The sequence below is a fragment of the Nycticebus coucang genome, chromosome 19, assembly GCF_027406575.1.
Source record: "Nycticebus coucang isolate mNycCou1 chromosome 19, mNycCou1.pri, whole genome shotgun sequence".
Classification (NCBI taxonomy): Eukaryota; Metazoa; Chordata; class Mammalia; order Primates; family Lorisidae; genus Nycticebus; species Nycticebus coucang.
Genome location: NC_069798.1, coordinates 45,377,910 through 45,394,239, shown reverse-complemented (window position 1 = coordinate 45,394,239; position 16,330 = coordinate 45,377,910). Strand labels below are relative to the sequence as shown.

The following is a 16,330-nucleotide window of genomic DNA, read 5'->3' as shown; positions in this document are numbered from 1 at the left end:
TATTTATTTTTATTGTTATTATTCCTTTTATTTACCAGCCCCCTGACCTCTCATCTTTTTCTTTCTTTTTTTTTTTTAATCACACTCAGTAGAGTGGTGTGGTGTCACAGCTCACAGCAACCTCCAAATCCTGGGCTTAGGCGATTCTCTTGCCTCAGCCTCCAGAGTAGCTGGGACTACAGGCACCCGCCACAATGCCCGGCTATTTTTTTTGTTGCAGTTTGGCCAAAGCTAGGTTTGAACCCACCACCCTTGGTATATGGGGCCGGCGCCCTACCCACTGAGCCACAGGCTCCACCCTTTTTTTTTTTTTTTTTTTTTGTAGAGACAGAGTCTCACTTTATGGCCCTGGGTAGAGTGCCATGGCCTCACACAGCTCACAGCAACCTCCAACTCCTGGGCTTAGGCGATTGTCCTGCCTCAGCCTCCCGAGTAGCTGGGACTACAGGCGCCCGCCACAACGCCCGGCTATTTTTTGGTTGCAGTTTGGCCGGGGCTGGGTTTGAACCCACCACCCTCGGTATATGGGGCCGGCGCCCTGCTCACTGAGCCACAGGTGCCTCCCCTTTCTTTTTTTTTTTTAAGGCAGAGTCTCACTAGGTCGCCCTGGGTAGAGTGCCGTGGCATCACAGCTCACACCAACCTCAAACTCTTTGGGCTTAAGTGATTCTCCTGCCTCAGCCTCCCAAGTAGCTGGGACTACAGGCGCTCCCTCAACGCCCAGCTATTTTTTGGCTGTAGTTGTCATTGCTGTTTGGCAGGCCTTGGCTGGGCTCGAACTCACCACCACTGGTGTATGTGGCTGGCACCCTAGCCACTTGAGCTACAGGCACTAAGCCCCTCTCATCTTTTTAATTGCCCCTTTACAAATCACTTTCAGGGAGTTCTCATGGCATAATCCGCCTAACAAATGTTGACAAATAAAATGTCTTATGGGCCAGGCACTGTGGTAGCGCCCGTAGTCCCAGCTACTCAGGAGGCTGAGGAAGGAGGACTGCTTGAACCCAGAGTTTGAGGTTGCTGTGACCTAGGCTGACACCATAGTACTGTAGGCTGCCTCAGAAACAACAAATAAAATAAAATAAACACAATTTTAAAATGTCTCCTTTGAGCGGCGCCTGTGGCTCAGTGTGTAGGGCACTGGCCCCATGTACAGAGGGTGGCGGGTTCAAACCCGGCCCCGGCCAAACTGCAATAAAAAAATAGCCGGGCATTGTGGCGGGCGCCTGTAGTCCCAGCTACTCAGGAGGCTGAGGCAAGAGAATGGCCTAAGCCCAGGATTTGGAGGTTGCTGTGAGCTGTGACACCACAGCACTCTACCGAGGGTGACAAAGTGAGACTCTGTCTCTTAAAAAAAAAAGTCTCCTTCATATCAAATAATATATGACCCTCTTCTTACAAGCCTGCTTTTAATTTTTTTCTTTCTTCTTGTTTGAAGAGACGGTGTTGAAGAATGCTTCTAATTTTTTTTTTTTTTTTGTAGAGACAGGGTCTCACTTTATGGCCCTCGGTAGAGTGCCGTGGCCTCACACAGCTCACAGCAACCTCCAACTCCTGGGCTTAAGCGACTCTGTTGCCTCAGCCTCCCGAGTAGCTGGGACTACAGGCGCCGGCCACAACGCCCAGCTATTTTTGTTTTTTGTTTTTTTTTGGTTGCAGTTCAGCCGGGGCCGGGTTTGAACCCGCCACCCTCGGGATATCGGGCCGGCGCCTTACCGACTGAGCCACAGGCGCCGCCCGTGAATGTTTCTAATTTTTAATTGATATTTAAAATCCATAACTTTATATTTGGATACAAAAAAGAGAATTTTGAGACAGTCTCTAAGCACTAATCCGTTTTCAGTCGTTCGTAAAACATTCCACACTCCCTTGTTCCTCCGCCCCTTTCCATTCGTCAGATCTCGCTTTATGGGCTGGAAATGTCGCGAGAAACCGAGTTCTCACGAATTCTCCCAGAAGCCACCGCTCTTTCTCTTCCCCTAAGCGGCCTGAGGTAAGTGTCTTTTCGTGGTTGCTCCGAGTACTCAATCGTCTGGTCATCGCCGCCATCCTGGCGTGAGTGGTACCGGTCTCAAGGCCCCCGAGAAGAGATCTCCCACGGCTACTGATTGTTCGCTAGAGGCGATGATGTCTTGTGTGTGAGAGGGAATGTGTCTGAGGCCCGACTTCATGTTGCGGCCTGTACAGCCCTCAGAGCGACGGGATGGGCGGGAGTGGGGACTGCAGGACTTTTCTGCTGGCGGGGCTCGGGCGGCCTGTGGTCGTGTTGGCTCAGACCGCGGAGGTCCACTGTCTTTCGGTGAGTGATGGCCGACTTCGCGGCATGTCTGTGACCGCAACGGGAAAGGGTTGGCGAGGGAGCGGGGGATAGGTTAGGTAAAGACGGATGGAGGCTGCTTATTCGATAATTTCAAACTGGGTAATAGCCCTGAAGTCTGTGTTGCGTAGGAAGACTGCATTGTTTGTGAAGCTGTGAGTAAAGCGTCTCTCTCTCGAGAGAGAGAGAAAGCATGTACAGAGGTTTACAATTGAGTTTGCCGTGCGATGCGTCACGTCTTATGCCTGGACGGTCCGGGGTTGCATTGAAACGGGCTGTTAATTCCCAAAGGGACGAGAGGAGAGGGTCGAAGAGGTCCGTGACGCCACTTCAATGCAGGCACTGCTGTTCCTGGTAGCAAGCACTGGGTGTGGAAAGGGATGGCTGCAATGATGGCATTTCTTAGGACACCTTTGGATTAACCATGAAAACAACTACTCTCTGAGCAGCTGTGGGTGGCATTAACGAAGTTACACCGCATCGGTTACTAGAAATACGTATGGTTCACACAATTCTCTGTGCTTCATTCCAGGTGATCTGTGAAAATGGTTCGCTATTCACTTGACCCAGAAAACCCCACAAAATGTAAGTGAACAGAAGATAGAGAAATATGTATTTCCTGTTTGGGGGTAGGCATAAGAAGATAACCGGTATTAACCAAATCTCTCTTATTTTCTAGCATGCAAGTCAAGAGGCTCAAATCTTCGTGTTCACTTTAAGGTGTGTGAATCATTTGGTCATGATGTAAAGGAGTTGTTCTATGTGTTCTGGTGGATTTTTTTTAGCTTTTTACAAAGGTAGCTGCAGTGATGTCTTTCTTAGGACACCTTTGGATTTACCGTGAAAAATTAATAAACTCTGAGCAGCCACGTTTTTATTCAGATATCATGTATGAAGAGCTCTTCAGCTTAAGATTTGTGGAATTGAGTCAAACTGCCAGAGCTGTTTTGAGAACCCAAAGTGCTGATTAAGATGGGACACCAAATTGTAATTAGAAGATGATAGAATTTCAACATTTGGGTGAATAATTATAGGTGTGGGGTTAATTTTTCTTAATTTCAAATGAAGTTTCCCTGACTCTAGAATTTATTACTTAATATCTCAAGCATAGAAAGGGCCCAGGGGCTCTTGCCTGTAATCTCAACACTTTGGGAGGCCTGGATGGGGGTTGCCCTGAGGCTTGGAGTTGGAGAATAACCTGAGTGATGTGGCGAAACCTTCCTCTTTATGGGGAAAAAAAAAAAACAATAGAAAGGGGACATTTAACTGTTAACATTTTGAAATTGTGAAAATTTAATGTTCACTTTTTAAATTATAATACTTTGGAATGGCTAACTAGCACCTGATTGTTAATACTTAGAACACACGTGAAACTGCCCAGGCCATCAAGGGTATGCATATACGAAAAGCCACCAAGTATCTGAAGGATGTCACCTTAAAGAAACAATGTGTACCATTCCGACGTTATAATGGTGGAGTTGGTAGGTGTGCCCAGGTAAGAATTCTTAGGTGCCATTCGAAAAGACAAATTGTATGGAGAAGTGGTTGGTAGGATAAGAATGGCCAGGAGGGTTCTTTGTTTGTTTTGTTTTTTTGGTTTTTTTTTGGTAGAGACCGAGTGTCACTTTATGGCCCTCGGTAGAGTGCTGTGGCCTCACACAGCTCACAGCAACCTCCAACTCTTAGGCTTAAGCAATTCTCTTGCCTCAGCCTCCTGAGTAGCTGGGACTACAGGCGCCCGCCACAACGCCTGGCTATTTTTTTGGTTGCAGTTTGGCTGGGGCCGGGTTTGAACCCACCACCCTCGGTATATGGGGCCCGTGCCTTACCAACTGAGCCACAGGCGTCGCCCCAGGAGGGTTCTTTGTGGTTGCTGTGATGACAATCTGAGGATACTTTTGGATTAACAAAGAAATCGTGTCCTAAGAGACCTTCTTGTTGGATAAAAAACATATTCATCTTGGTTCTGTGTTAATTTAACTTGGGGAAAATGACTGAGCATCTCATTCCCTTCACTTTCAGGCCAAACAGTGGGGCTGGACACAGGGTCGGTGGCCCAAAAAGAGTGCTGAATTTTTGCTGCATATGCTTAAAAATGCAGAGAGTAATGCTGAACTTAAGGTACCTAAAACACTAACATATATATGCAACTTGGGTGGGCAATGTTGTGGTTGTCTAGATTGCTGTCCGTAATTGTCTTGTTCTCTTAGTAATTAACTCTCAAATATGAAAATTTGTTTTACATTTCTTCCTCTAGTCTCTATAGAACCAAATTTTGTGGCTTGCCAGAAGTGTGGTCTATATTCTCTTCCAAGTGTAAGACTTCCCTAGAGCTCTTAAAATTTATTTTCTATTTTTGCTCTGGAGGTATATTACCTGAACTGTTTGTGATTACCCTTGTGTCTTGCAACTTTTTGATGGCATGGTTAATTATCAAAATGATTGCCTTGGCAAGGGTTAATGTGGTTTGTTGCCTGTTTACCTGGTGGAGTGATACTACTTTTTGGATAGAAGTTAAAACAGTGATGATAATGAGGCCCACGCCCGGAATCCTAGCATTCCGGGAGGCTGAGGCAGGTGGATTGCCTGAGCTCACAGGTTGGAGACAAGTCAGCAAGACCCCACCTCTAAAAATAACCAGGCATTGTAGCAAGTGCCTGTAGTCCCAGCTACTGGGGAGGCTGAGGCAAGAGAAGTAGAGGTTGCTTTGAACTATGAAAGATTACAGCACTTTCTACCCAGGGTGACAAAATAAGACTCTCAGAAAATTAAAGTGTTTCCCCATTTGGAGTGCTAGCCATCCATTATTCTTGCATTTGAAAATCTGGGCCAGAACTGGGATTAGTTTACCTCTGTCTGGCTCCAAACCTTCTAGCTTACAAGCCATACTGTAAGAATTCTGTTTATCATCAAGTTTGGAATTTGGCTATAGTTTTCCCCTTTAATTCTTAAACACTTTTAAAACCCTTTGGAAGTGAAACATACCTGTGGGCATGGCCAGTAACTGGCTTAGGCTTTTTCACAGTCAAAAGGTTAATGACCTAGAAAGCTGCTCATAAACCACATGGCATTCAGGAGTTTGCATTTACCAGACTTATTTTGGTGGAGACCTAAGACACTGAACCCTGAAAGTGAGACAACTGCTTGAACAGATAAGCTGTCAGAAATCTTAAGGATTGCTTTCCAAAAATGACTCTCATGGGTGAGTTTAGAAATGTTTACTAACAATAGTTCATGGTGTTAAGATAACTAAAGGTGTTTGATTTTGTTCTCTGTCACCTCTTCCCAGGGTTTAGATGTAGATTCTCTGGTCATTGAGCATATCCAAGTGAACAAAGCACCCAAGATGCGTCGCCGAACTTACAGAGCTCATGGTCGCATTAACCCATACATGAGCTCCCCCTGCCACATTGAGATGATCCTTACTGAAAAGGAACAGATTGTTCCCAAACCAGAAGAAGAGGTAGCACAGAAGAAAAAGGTAAGTTGCTGCTTAGTTTTGTTTGTGGTGTTGGAGAAAGATCTGTGGTTGCTATGATGACTATCTTAGGACACCTTTGGATTAACCATGAAAGGAAACTATTCTGAGCAACCTGACCCACCCAGATGTATATAGCCACTTCATACAGGTCCCTAAAGGTCCCCAGGGCCTTTTTCCCCTTCCCCCCCAAATTTATAAGCTTGTTTTCAGTAAATGATCACTTTGAGTGATTCTATACTCTTTGCTTCTTACCAAATGAGTTTAGCTTGTGTTACTTATTTTCTGTCCTTAGTCCTTAACAACTGGGCTTCCTGGGCCCAATCTTCCACATAAGCTCAAGTCTCCAAGATGTAGTGTGTGTTTTTCCAAGATACTTAATCTTTTTTTTTTTTGTTTGTTTGTTTGTTTTTATTGTTTGGGATTCACTGAGAGTACTGATACTTAATCTTTTTATATTTGTTTTTCCCCAGATATCCCAGAAGAAACTGAAGAAACAAAAACTTATGGCACGGGAATAGATGCAACATAAAATAAATGCAAATAACAGTAAAAGGATATTGGTTGTCTTTATTAGCAAAGCTGGCATCAAGTGACTTCACAAGGTGGATCAAATGACTTTTCTTAGAATTAGAGATACACAAACTTTTTTTATAATAATAAAAAAGAATTAGAGACGCAGATTACTATGTGCCATTTATAGAAACATCCATTATCCCAAGAAGGAACTTTGCCCTTTTTTTTTTTTGTCAGTAACTTCAAACTCCTAGGCTCAAGTAGTCCTTTTGTCTCAGCCTCCTCAGTAGCTGGGACTACAGACACCTGCCACAACCCCTGCTAATTTTCATAGAGATGGGGTCCGGCTCTTGCTCAGGCGGGTCTTGAACTTGTGATCTCAAGCAATCTACCCACCTCAGTCTTTCTTTCTTTTTTTTGTGGTTTTTGGCTGGGGCTGGGTTTAAACCTGCTTCCCCCGGCATATGGGACCTGTGCCCTACTCCTTGAGCCACAGGCGCCGCCCCCACCTCAGTCTTTCAATGGCAGGATTACAGTGTGTACCACAACACATAGCAACTGTTTACAATTTCTTTAAAATTACAAAATAATCCAATATATTGAAATGTGGCTTGAGCATCTGTATTCTATAAGTCTCCAGTGAGTAATGTCTGCTCACATTCCAGATTTTGGGGCTTTTTGTTTTTGAGACAGTCTCACTTTGTCACCCTTGGTAGAGTGCTGTGGCATCATAACTCACAGCAACCTCAAACTCCCCTGGGCTCAAGCAATTCTCTCGCCTCAGCCGCATGAGTAGCTGGGGCTGCAAGTGCCCGCCATAACGCCTAAGTACTTTTATAGATGGGGTCTCTTGCTCAGGCTAGCCCCAAAGCCTTAGCTCACGCAATCTGCCTGCCTCAGCTTCCCAGAGTGCTAAGATTACAGGCGTGAGCCACCATGCTGGTCTCAGATTTTGGAGCTTTTCGAATTAGTGATTCTTGGACTGTGTTATCAAAGGGTTTTTTTGTTTGTATTTTGCAGTTTTTGGCCGGGGCTGGGTTTGAACCCGCCACCTGGGGAATATGGGGTCCGTGCCTACTCCTTTGAGCCACAGGCACCGCCCTATCAAAGGGTTTTTTGGGATTTGGGTTTATAAAAACCAGAAGCTGGTGTAAACCTTTTGTGTAAACATGTTTTCAGTTTGCTTGGATATATGCTGCTAGATACAGGAATTTCAATAAACGTGAGAAACTGCCAGACATTAAAATTAAAATTTACTTTTCCATCTGCGGTGTGCCAGGACTCGAATCCTACGTGTCCTTGCTAACACTTTTCCAATTACAGTCGTCTGCATAGCTAGCTGTAAGGTTGACTTTAGTTTCCCCAGACCTGCATTTAAGATACTTAGAATGGAGCGAGCAGCTTAGCTATCCTGTTGGTGCAGCCTCTCCGGTGGGCGGTGAGCCTTTATCGGTGTTACGCTATACGTACAGATGTCTGGGCCATGGTGTGGCTCTTCCCCGGACCCAGGCTTTGAGGCAGGCGCCGGGGGAGCGCGGGTGGCTGCGCCGGAAGCTCCTCCCGGCCGTCTCCTTACGTACTGCGCGTCATCTGGTTGACGCAGGCGCACCTTTGTCGGACCCGGTGCGGGCGCCCATTGGCCCGGTTGCGGCTCGCCCCTCCCTCTGGAAGTGCGGACATTGACACTTGGGCTCCGTGATCACCGGTGAGCCGGGCTGCGGTGGGGTTTGGGGGTGGGCTCTGGCCTTGGCGTTCCCCCGGCGCCTTGGAGCTGCCGGGCCGGCTCAAGCCTCCGCCGCGCTTACGAGCCCGAGCTCGGCGCGTGGTTGTTCCCCCCTGCTCGGGGCTTCGCGGCCCGCTGCACACTCTGGGGCGCCCTGCTTCTCCTTCGCGGCACACTTGGCTCCCAAACGCATGTCCGCCACTGGTCCACCCCCTTCGCCCTTTGCCTGGGTTCTTCGGCCACCCATCCTCGGTACCTCCCGCTCCGCCTGTCCCTTTATATCGTTTTTGTTCTTTCCTTGGCCTATTGTCGGTTTTTCTTCCTTTCTATGACCCTCACCTTTAGCCCTTCTCTATTCAATCTGTCTTTTCGTCGTTGTGTGACTCAACCTGTCCCTGCTCTTTCTGTCAGTATGGACGTGATAGATGTGATATGCTGAACTGGGTTATTTAAAGAGTGGTGACTTTCCCTACGATACCTGCCCTATTTCGGACAGAGCCTTAGCCTTTCCTTTATTCCATTGTTGTCTTGGACTAAGTTGAGTAAAAGAAGATTCCTCAGCAGCAGTTTTTATCCATTTTGCTCGGACTTGTTGCCTTGGACAAGGTAACTGAAATGATAATCTCTTATAGCTACCTTCCAAAGACTTTCCTAATTCAACAGTTTCCTCGTATGTGAAGTAAAATACCAAAGATTCATTGTGAGGATTAAGTAATAAAATACAGTTAGCTTCATTCTGAAAAAAACTGAAACGTTTTATAGAAGCCATAGTTGTGGCATATGTAATTAGCAGTATTGTTCTTGGGAGTTTTATTTACAACAACATGTAGGAACTTATTTAGAACACAGAACTGTCTTACGATGGAGGGATTGCCAGTCACCAGTTCAACCTAGTACCAGTAACATTGCCCGTTGTTTTGAAGGGGTTTAGTTGTTTTTGAAGGTTTGGTAGAAGAGGAAAACATAAACATTTTATTTTTGGAAGAGGAAAGGTCTGACCAGCCTTGAGCTAGGAAATGGGAACTAGGAATTATGGTTTTAGCCAACTTTAGTTACTTGTTATCCCTGTGTGAACTTTGAACAGTTCACAACTTTTGGATCTTCCCCCGCCTTTTATAATGATACTTTTATAGCATTTAATATGTGTAGACACTCTTCTGAGCTTTGAATTCATAAAATCTAACCCATACTATATCCTTGTGAGATAGGTACTATCATCTTCATTTTACACATGAGGAAATTAAGGTATAGTCTGGTTAAATATTTTTCCCCCAAAATAGCATTGAGAAAGAAAAGTGGCAAAAGTCTCAAATCTGGTGGCTACCAGCTTAAGCCAGCTGTGCTGTGGTGCAAGTTAAGATCACCTCTGCATTCTCTTCAGATCAGATTCTAAATATCTATGGCCAGAAATAATGACTCCTTGAAAAAGACTCACTGCTCAGCGTGGCGCCTGTGGCTCAGTGGGTAGAGCACTGGCCCCATATACTGCGGGTGGCAGGTTTAAACCCAGCCCCAGCCAAACTGCAAATAAAAAATAGCTGGGCATTGTGGCAGGCGCCTATAGACCCAGCTATGCGGGAGGCTGAGGCAAGAGAATCGCCTAAGTCCAGGAGTTGGAGGTTGCTGTGAGCTGTGACACTCCAGCACTCTACTGAGGGTGATAAAGTGAGACACTGTCTCTAAAAAAAAAAAAAAGGAAAAAGAAAAAGACTCACTGCTCATTTGGCTTATTTATTATTTATTTTATTTATTTATTTATTTTTGAGACAGAGTCTCACTATGTCATCCTTTGTAGAGTGCTGTGGCATCACAGCTCACAGCAACCTCAGACTCTTGGGCTTAAGAGATTCTCTTGCATCTGCCTCCCAAGGAGCTGGGACTACAGGCTTCCGCCACAACAGCTGGCTATTTTTTTTCTTTTTGGTTGTTGTTTGGCAGGCCCAAGCTGGATTCGAACCCACCAGCTCTGGTGTATGTGGTTGGCACCCTAGCCACTTGAACCACAGGCGCCGAGCCTCATTTGGCTTATTTTAATCAGAGAATGTGTTCTTTAAAATTTTGGAACCAGGGCGGCGCCTGTGGCTCAGTGAGTAGGGCACCGGCCCCATATGCCAAGGGTGGTGGGTTCAAACCCGGCCCCGGCCAAACTGCAACAAAAAAATAGCCGGGCGTTGTGGCGGGTGCCTGTAGTCCCAGCTGCTGGGGAGGCTGAGGCAAGAGAATCGCGTAAGCCCAAGAGTTAGAGGTTGCTGTGAGCCGTGTGACGCCACGGCACCTACCAAGGGCGGTACAGTGAGACTCTGTCTCTACAAAAAAAAAATAAAATTTTGGAACCAGGTATTTTAGTGAATTCTTTTTTTTTTTTTTTTTTTTGCAGTTTGGCCGGGGCTGGGTTTGAACCCTCCACCCTCGGCATATGGGGCCTGCGCCCTACTCACTGAGCCATAGGCGCCACCTATGAATTCTTAAATTGTTATTGTAATTTGGCCAGGTGATGAGTCCAGTCATGAAGACTCATTTGCCAGCATGTATTACTTAATAGTATTTTAAAAATAAGAAATTTTAACATCCCAGATTATGCCTTATGCACTGTTCTCAGGCTTCTTTTTAAGGCCCTCCATTATTACTCTAAGGGGCTAAAACTTCTTTTAAATTTAAAAGGTCTTTGGCTTGATAATATATTATGGACCTAGTATTTGTCTTGGTTTCAAGAAATTGCTGATTTTTGAGAAATTATAATATGATTTCTACTTATGGCTCGGTGCCTGTGGCTCAAGCAGCTAAGGCGCCAGCCACATACACCTTAGCTGGTGAGTTTGAATCCAGCCCAGGGCCTGCCAAACAACAATGATGGCTGTAACCAAAAAATAGCTGGGCATTGTGGCGAGCGCCTGTAGTCCCAGCTACTTGGGAGGCAGAGGCAGGAGAATCGCTTGAGCCCAGGAGTTGGAGGTTGCTGTGAGCTGTGATGCCATGGCATTCTACCCAGGGTGACAGCTTGAGGCTCTGTCTAAACAAAAAAAAAAAAAGATTTCTACTTATCAAAGAAATTAGGTATTAACTTTTTTTTTTTAGACAGAGTCTCACTTTCTCATCCTTAGTAGAGTGCTATGACATCATAGCTCCCTGCAACCTCAAACTCTTGGGCTCAAATAATTCTGCCTCATCTTCCCAAGTAGCTGGAACTTCAGGTGTCTGCCACAATGCCTAGCTAGTTTTTAGTAGAAATGGGATCTCCTCTTGCTAAGGCTGGCCTGGAACTCCTGAGCTCACGCAATCCACCCACCTCGGCCTCCCAGAGTGCTAGGGTTTTAGGTGGGAGCCACCATGCCCAGTGGGGTGTTAATTTTCTGAAATAGATGATTTACTTATTAATAATGTTAAATAAGTGCTTTTATTATCTGACACTCCTTAAATTATGCAAATAATAGAAGAGTATACCAAGAGAGTTGTTGCCTAGGAAAGGCCAGCTGATTTGCAGCCTAGATGTTTTTCAAAGTAAAATGTTGAAAGTTTTATACTGTACATTTGACTTCACCATCATAGGTTTAGCTAATTGATGTTGTCTCTGAAGATTGGGAAGTGGGTATTCACTTAAAATGTCTGTTCCACACTAAACTGGAGTGTAAGTCTTAATATTAAGTTTTAAGTTGTTGTGCCTCCATTTCTAAAATCTGTAAATGGAGATAGCAGAGGCTTCAGCCTTACTGAGTGTGTGGAGGATTGTTAAATGTAAATTGCCTCGCACCTGACAAATGGTGGCATCTTTATCGTCAAATTTAGAAACAGGCATTTTACTATTATTTTCATGTCTTCTACCTATTATGTTTTTATCTTGCAGATAGCATTTTTATTTATTTTATTTTTTTATTATTATTTTCGTGTCTACTACCTATTATGTTTTTACCTTGTAGGTAGCATTTTTATTTATTTATTTATTTTAATTTGAATTTTATTTATTTATTTATTGTGAGACAGAGTCTCCTTATGTCGCCCTCGGGAAAGTGCTGTGGCGTCATAGCTCACAGCAACCTCAAACTCTTAGGCTTAAGCGATTCTCTTGCCTCAGCCTCCCAAGTAGCTTGGACTATAGGCAACTGCCACAATGAGCATTTTTGTTTAATAAGCTTCTTGCTTTTAGTAAATGGTATGTTTTAAGTTTTTCCTTCACTATAGAGATAGTCCTTTTAGATACCTTAATTTGGTAGATTCTTTCAATCATTCCTGTATGATGAACTAATATTTTCTTTTACCAGTTTAGGAGCTCAAGCCTGCTACAATGGTGTGCATTCCTTGTATCGTCATTCCGATTCTGCTCTGGGTCTACAAAAAATTCCTGGAGCCCTACATATATCCTCTGATTTCCCCTTTTGTTAGTCGTATATGGCCTAGAAAAGCTGTACAAGAATCCAATGATAAAAGTAAAGGCAAAGTAGACTGTAAGGTAAGAACATTCAAATACCTTGAATAAGGAAGGGTGGGGAAAGGGAGAGGTACTTGGGTAAAACACTTGGATTTTGAAAATGCAAGTTTTTAAACTAGAAGCTTCAGTAATTTGTCTCAATTTAAGTAATTAACATTTGGCTTTAACTGTGATTTTTAAACTAGGCCTGTTTTTAATGCATGAATTCCCTGCCTTATGGCCAATATGATAACCAATATTTCCTGGCTGATAAGTGTATAGTAACTAGCTAATAAATGAGAGAAATGATACACATGTAAGTCAGTTTCATTGACTGATAACTTCGATAAGAGATTTAATTAAGTGGCCAGGCACAGTGGCTCATGCCTGTAATCCTAGCACTCTGGGAGGTTCAGGTGGGTGGATTACTTGAGCTCAGGAGTTCAAGACCAACCTGAGCAAGACTGAGGCCCCCATCTCTACTAAAAATAAGAAAACTAGCACTCTGCGAGGCCAAGGCAGGTGGATTGCTTAAGCTTACGGGTTTGAGACCAGCCTGAGCAAGAGTTAGACCCCGTCTCTAAAAATAGTGGGGCATTGTGGCAGGCACCTGTAGTCCTAGCTCCCTGGGAGACTAAGGCAAGAGAATCACTTGAGCCCATGAGTTTGAGGTTGCTGTGAGCTACGATGCCACAGCACTCTACTGAGGGCGACAAACTGAGACTCTGTCTCAAAAAAATAAATAAAAAATGAAAAAATAAAAATAAGAAAACTAGCCAGGCCTGGTGGCACAGCCGGGAGGCTGAGGCAAGAGGATTGCTGGAACCCAGGAATTTGATGTTGCTGTGATCTACAGTGATGCTATGCATTCTACCTACGGCACTTTACCTGAGAGGGAGATTTGGTCTTAAAAAAGAAAAGATTTAATGGATTATAGGATTTTTTATGAAAGAAAAGTGGTTTTTTTTGTTTTTTTTTTGTTTTTTTTAATGTTTTTATTTGATTTCTTTCTTTCTTTTTTTATTTTTATTTTTTTTTGTAGAGACAGAGTCTCACTTTATGGCCCTCGGTAGAGTGCCGTGGCCTCACACAGCTCACAGCAACCTCCAACTCCTGGGCTTAAGTGATTCTCTTGCCTCAGCCTCCCGAGTAGCTGGGACTACAGGCGCCCGCCACAACGCCCGGCTATTTTTTGGTTGCAGTTTGGCCGGGGCCGGGTTTGAACCCGCCACCCTCGGTATATGGGGCCGGCGTCCTACCGACTGAGCCACAGGCGCCGCCCAAAAGTGGTTTTTTTTTAAATCAGTGTTTATATGACTCTGTAGATACTGATGCAATTTAGCAGTCCTCACATTTTTTTTTTGTTTTATTGTTAAATCATAGCTGTGTACATTAGTGCAATCGCCTGTACCCATTCTAAGATGCACCATAGATGTGGCCCCATCCATTACCCTCCCTCCACCAAAACCTCCCCCCTCCCTTCCCCTTCCTTGGCCCTTTCCCCATAGTCTTGTGCTATAGTTGGGTTATAGCCTTCAGTCCTCACATTTCTAATTAATTAATTTTTTTTTGTTGCAGTTTTGGCCAGGGTCGGGTTCGAACCTGCCACCCTTGGTATATGGGACTTGTGCCCTACTCCCTGAGCCACAGGCACCACCCCAGTCCTCACATTTCTGACAGCAAAGTTTTTCACCCTGGTTTGTTGTCTGTCTGTAAAGAGTATATCCCTTACAATGAGCCTTTTTGTTATACTAATTCCTAAAATGTTTTTTTATTTTAGGGTGGAGACATAAATGGATTACCAACAAGAGGACCAGCAGAAATCTCTGATAAAAAGAAAGACTAAAGTGATTTTCCCAAAGGATTTCGTCATTTTTAAAATGGACCTGACGATATAAAGCACCTTCTTTGTGATTGTCTCTGACCATTTTCACTGAGACCAGAATTCTGGGTAGATAGATTAGGTATTTACCTGATATGAATCAGGGAAATACATGGTATTGATATTTGAAATGTAGTTAGTTATATTTAATGACCTCATTCCCAAGTTCCTTTTTCATTAATGTAGCATTCATTTATTTCTACTATTGCTGTTTTAATAATATGAATAAATAGAAGATCTATGCCAGTACATACTCAGTTACTAAGTACTTCAAAACCTTTAGTCTTTGATTCACGTGAATTTGATTGCTGTTTGCTCTCATTGCCCTGGGCTCTTCAAATTTGAGCAGAATACAGTGTACTGTGAAAGAGTTTAGTGAGACTGTGCCATGAAATGAAGGGTAGGGTTTTGGGAGACGATAATGATGTGCTCATAAAGATGTAATTACTGTTCAAGATGTTGGAGTAGCTTGTCGGTGAAAGTAGTTGTTACCATTTATTGCTCTGAGAATAGACAGGAAAATAGGGGAAGTCTCTTTGAAAAATGAAACCTCTCTTACATAAATGTCTAATATATCTTATAAAACTCTAATCCTATTGCATTCCCTCTCTTCCTACAGATGTATTAAACATAACGGTTTACTAGGTGGTTCTTTTTTCTTTTAAAGTCTAATTATTTCAACTTTTATACCACATCAGAGAGCATAATTTTAATATTTTGATAGCACGTGGGTTGTGGTGGGACAAAAGTTACCTCCAAAATTTAGATACTACCAAATGTAATGGTTTTCAACAACGTGACCTGACTGGGCAGTTCTTTTCTGGTGTGGGCTTGCTCATAAGGCTGGGGGCCTCAGCCTGTATGTGGCCTTTCATCTTAGACTTCATCACTTAAGTGTAAGGATCTGTAAATAGATGTAGAATCTGTAGATGATGAAATAATACCTTTATATCATATATATTCCTCTTAAACAGGGAAAGGTTAGAAGAGACCCTTGCTCTTGGGTCCCCAAGGAAGTTTTGGCCCCTAACTGAGGCTCTGTTAAGCTCTGTCTGGCCAAGTCATCGATCCACTATAGGCTTAATTTGATATTAATCAATATATCTCAACTTTTCTGCCACAAATTTGTCTCATTCCTCTCCATCTGAGGAATGAGACAAATTTGGCTATGGGTGATGCCTCATGCTGAGATGCCAAGGTGGGAGGGCTGCTTGAGGCCAGGAGTTCAAGACTAGCCTGGGCAACACAGCAAGAAAACATGTCTACAAAAAAAACTTTAAAAAGCTAAATTCAGTCGATTAGTTTTTTTTTTTTTTTTTTGTAGAGACAGAGTCTCACTTTATCACCCTCGGTAGAGTGCCGTGGCATCACACAGCTCACAGCAACCTCTAACTCTTGGGCTTAGGCGATTCTCTTGCCTCAGCCTCCCGAGCAGCTGGGACTACAGGCGCACGCCACAATGCCCGGCTATTTTTTTGTTGCAGTTTGGCCGGGGCTGGGCTTGAACCCACCACCCTCGGCATATGGGGCCGGTGCCTTACTCACTGAGCCACAGGCGCCGCCCGATTAGTTTGTTTTTTAAAATGGTAATGATGTTTCTTTCTTAGTGGTACATGAAATAACATCTTAAAATTAATTGCAACTTAGATGTGGTTATTTACAGTATGTGTTCGAAATGAGGAAACTGACTTCAGGTCTATACTGACTCAAGATGCCAGCTTTGGTACTAATTATCAAAATGCCTGCAATAAACACAATGACAGCATCTGTGGTGTAACAGGACAGACTTGGTTAGGAAGCACAGTAATTATCCATGTTTCTGTTTGCTGTATACGTAGAACAATATAAATTCAGGAACAATGAGAAAAGTAATGTATAATAATTTAATAGGAAATGGAATAGAGGTTTAAAAATATTACCATTTGTCCGGGCCCATTTGTAATCTTAGCACTCTGGGAAGCTGAGGCAGATGGATTGCCTGAGCTCATGGGTTCGAGACCAGCCTGAGCAAG

General features: G+C 43.8%; 2 protein-coding genes and 3 non-coding genes across 9 annotated transcripts; all 5 read left to right on the top strand.

Annotated features, from left to right (window-relative positions):
- Positions 1-2,280: 2,280 nt before the first annotated feature.
- Positions 2,281-6,486, top strand: RPL17 (ribosomal protein L17). 3 transcript variants are annotated; one of them, XM_053571942.1, is made up of 7 exons: positions 2,281-2,299; positions 2,850-2,902; positions 2,997-3,037; positions 3,678-3,812; positions 4,340-4,438; positions 5,607-5,798; positions 6,269-6,485. In XM_053571942.1, exons 2-7 carry the CDS (start codon positions 2,863-2,865, stop codon positions 6,314-6,316), a joined length of 555 nt encoding a protein of 184 aa, XP_053427917.1. In that variant the 5' UTR covers positions 2,281-2,299; positions 2,850-2,862; the 3' UTR covers positions 6,317-6,485. The 3 variants fall into 3 exon arrangements, with proteins under 3 accessions (XP_053427917.1, XP_053427918.1, XP_053427916.1); XM_053571941.1 differs by lacking the exon at positions 2,281-2,299 and having other exon boundaries at positions 2,362-2,902; XM_053571943.1 differs by lacking the exons at positions 2,281-2,299; positions 4,340-4,438 and having other exon boundaries at positions 2,358-2,902; positions 6,269-6,486.
- Positions 2,702-2,767, top strand: LOC128572189 (small nucleolar RNA SNORD58). Its single transcript, XR_008376097.1, has one exon. It is a non-coding gene; the product is annotated as a small nucleolar RNA SNORD58 (small nucleolar RNA).
- LOC128572188 (small nucleolar RNA SNORD58) lies at positions 3,119-3,184 on the top strand. The gene has a single exon (XR_008376096.1). It is a non-coding gene; the product is annotated as a small nucleolar RNA SNORD58 (small nucleolar RNA).
- LOC128572186 (small nucleolar RNA SNORD58) lies at positions 5,847-5,910 on the top strand. Its single transcript, XR_008376095.1, has one exon. It is a non-coding gene; the product is annotated as a small nucleolar RNA SNORD58 (small nucleolar RNA).
- Positions 6,487-7,909: 1,423 nt separating the features above from the next.
- C19H18orf32 (chromosome 19 C18orf32 homolog) lies at positions 7,910-14,567 on the top strand. Of its 3 annotated transcripts, none has more exons than XM_053571946.1 (3): positions 7,910-8,016; positions 12,296-12,478; positions 14,217-14,567. In XM_053571946.1, the coding sequence occupies exons 2-3, from the start codon at positions 12,314-12,316 to the stop codon at positions 14,280-14,282; spliced, it is 231 nt and encodes a 76-aa protein (XP_053427921.1). In that variant the 5' UTR covers positions 7,910-8,016; positions 12,296-12,313; the 3' UTR covers positions 14,283-14,567. The 3 variants fall into 3 exon arrangements, with proteins under 3 accessions (XP_053427921.1, XP_053427920.1, XP_053427919.1); XM_053571945.1 differs by having other exon boundaries at positions 12,291-12,478; XM_053571944.1 differs by lacking the exon at positions 7,910-8,016 and adding an exon at positions 8,341-8,640 and having other exon boundaries at positions 12,291-12,478.
- Positions 14,568-16,330: the final 1,763 nt, after the last annotated feature.

Coding starts and splice junctions, on each gene's coding strand:
- RPL17 (XM_053571942.1), top strand. CDS start 2,863: ATGGTTCGCTATTCACTTGACCCAGAAAACCCCACAAAAT. Junction 2,903..2,996: donor CCCAGAAAACCCCACAAAAT/GTAAGTGAACAG, acceptor CTTATTTTCTAG/CATGCAAGTCAAGAGGCTCA. Junction 4,439..5,606: donor AGAGTAATGCTGAACTTAAG/GTACCTAAAACA, acceptor ACCTCTTCCCAG/GGTTTAGATGTAGATTCTCT.
- C19H18orf32 (XM_053571946.1), top strand. CDS start 12,314: ATGGTGTGCATTCCTTGTATCGTCATTCCGATTCTGCTCTGGGTCTAC. Junction 12,479..14,216: donor AAGGCAAAGTAGACTGTAAG/GTAAGAACATTC, acceptor TTTTTATTTTAG/GGTGGAGACATAAATGGATT.